This window comes from Penaeus monodon, chromosome 28 (assembly GCF_015228065.2).
Source record: "Penaeus monodon isolate SGIC_2016 chromosome 28, NSTDA_Pmon_1, whole genome shotgun sequence".
Lineage (NCBI taxonomy): Eukaryota > Metazoa > Arthropoda > Malacostraca > Decapoda > Penaeidae > Penaeus > Penaeus monodon.
In genome coordinates this window covers 25,940,167-25,942,477 of record NC_051413.1, presented here as the reverse complement: position 1 = coordinate 25,942,477, position 2,311 = coordinate 25,940,167, and the positions used below count along the sequence as shown (strand labels likewise).

The window sequence follows — 2,311 nt, the reverse complement described above, 5'->3', positions numbered from 1 at the left end:
CAAGAAGATATTCTTAAGCAACTTCACGATCCCAATAAATCCAAGACCATATCTTACCATACTGATCATAATGCCAATACTGATGAAACTACTAGCTAGGAGGAGCACCATGTATATTAGGGAAATTGCAGGGAAAAATTGCAAATACCTATGCAGCTAATTATGAGGTATCAAGATTTTTATTTTATAGTCAAGGGACAGGCAATGTGGAGAATTTGCACCACCTCTGGCATGTTCCAGCAAGATGGAACCCAAAAAACATTTTGTATAATATACTACCTTGCAATATTAGGTAATTATGGAAATGTAGTGCCTTTCAGATAAATACCGGTCCATTTTAGCTATGCCTCTTACACAGCATGTTTAGCATGTGATTAATGCAAGCACTGGTGTCTTTGGGTATTCATCTACAATAGTAACAGTTATGTACCAATACAATAAGAGTTAGCAGATATATGCATTTTATGATAATGTTTTCTTAAATTATTTGATAGACTGCTCAAGTTCTATCTTTCTGAATCAAACTATGGCAGTGATTCTGTAAACTAGACTGATGGGTAAGGAGGATGGCAGGCTAAATACCATATCTATGTCTAATTTCCATGATCTTTGCTTACTACATTATTATCACTATATTTGGATACCACTAACTATACCCACTAAAGATGAACAGCATATATCATCAGTAATCCTTCAATGCCAGTTTTGTCAACTTTATCATAGAAATAGCAAATAAAGGACTAAATATATCAGGTGGACACTAGCTTATGCATTTAACACATTTTTTTTACAAATAAATCTAATTCCTGAAGTTCTTGTAATTACACATGTATTTCTTTTTGCATCTCCCTATCTTCTGTGATAAAAATTCCCCTGTTCCTTATATTACAGTATTACTATGCAAACTACGATCCTACAGCATGAAGCTACGTAAAATATTGTCGTTTAAAAATACTGTACAACAAGGTCTATTTTTTTCCCTACATTATTTAGGCCTGGATTACTAATATACTTCTAACTTCACACAGCATCTCCTCTTACCTTGGCTAATTTCACGAGGAAATCCGGGGGGTCTTCACCAGAGCTCCCTCCGTTGCCTGCCCATCGCCTGCCTCCCTGGTGGGTCTTTTTCGCTGATTTTTCGACGGCATTTTGGAATTCCGAAGTGTTGCTGTTCCCCATCATCAAGTTCCTGAGTGTTGTTGTGGTGTAGGCCAGGTATAGGTACTGGTACCCGGGGCACTTGCGCGTTGGCGGAGACATCCGAGCATCGGCTTTGGGACTTCGGAATGGCTTTAGGATTTTCTTGCAGCGATCCATTGTCTTAGTGAAGGTCGTCGAGGGTCATTGAGTTAGTCGGAATTACGTTTTCTGCTCAGTGGGTTTGCTAGGATATAAGAGACATGTTAATAGTTACATTTTAAATACGTCGTGAGATCTATAAAAGATCCAATCCCGTATATCCCAACCGTACATTTCATCTATGAAAATCAGCTGTTTGATAAAAACAACAAATGTTTTCTTTCAAATTTGTCTCTCTTTCTCTCTTCCCTCCACGTTAGAAAAGACCTCACAAATATCGAATTTCACATAGAAATAATCCATAAAATACACATCACAAGAAGAGCCGTAACACGCTGTCTCCGAGAAGCACGTGACTAGAAATCTTCACAAGGTAAACGCTTTGAATATCAATTAAAAGGCTTGTGGGCATGGCGTCCTCCTCTCAATTTATTTCCCTGTCAGAGCGACGAAGGAAGCGTTCCTGCGCGCGTATATGAATATCACAGTGCTCCTTGTAAAGCCATAAATACCACACAGTGCACCAAGAGATACCAGTCTAAGACGTGTGACAGAAGAGGAAGTGAGTGACCTTTTACTGGGTAACTGTGTCAAGGTGAGCCAGGTGTGGACTCTCAGTCTTCCTCTTTTGTTTGTCACCTTTTCTTGGTTCTTCTTGTCTGTTCTGCTCTTCTTACCTGAATTTTGTTGTAGACTCTTCTATAATTCTCTGTTTTCCTCTTCATGTTTCTGATATTTTCTCTCTTGGTTCCCTTTCTCTGTCTTCTTCTCTTGCTCTCCACTTCATTCATTACATCTCTCTTCCTCTTTTCTCTTTGCTTTCTTCATCCTTCTCTTCCTTAGTCTTCTTTCATCATCTCCATTTCTCTGTCTGTCTACTCTCTCCTTCATATTCTTTCCTTCCCTCCTTTTCCTTTTCTAATTTATTATTCTGCTTTTTGTCTTTTAATTTGGTCTTCATCTTCTCAGGCTTCTCTTTCTCCCTTTTCTCTTATTCCTCTTCCCCCTG

The 2,311-nt window shown here is 38.7% G+C and overlaps 1 protein-coding gene across 1 annotated transcript in view; it reads right to left on the bottom strand.

Annotated features, from left to right (window-relative positions):
• LOC119591439 overlaps window positions 1-1,875 on the bottom strand; it is an 8,612-nt gene extending 6,737 nt beyond the window's left edge. Inside the window, exon 1 of the mRNA XM_037940179.1 lies at window positions 1,042-1,875. Coding sequence (XP_037796107.1) covers window positions 1,042-1,320 — 279 coding nt within the window. The 5' untranslated portion in view covers window positions 1,321-1,875. The remainder of the gene's footprint in view (window positions 1-1,041) is intronic.
• Between the last annotated feature and the right edge of the window lie 436 nt (window positions 1,876-2,311).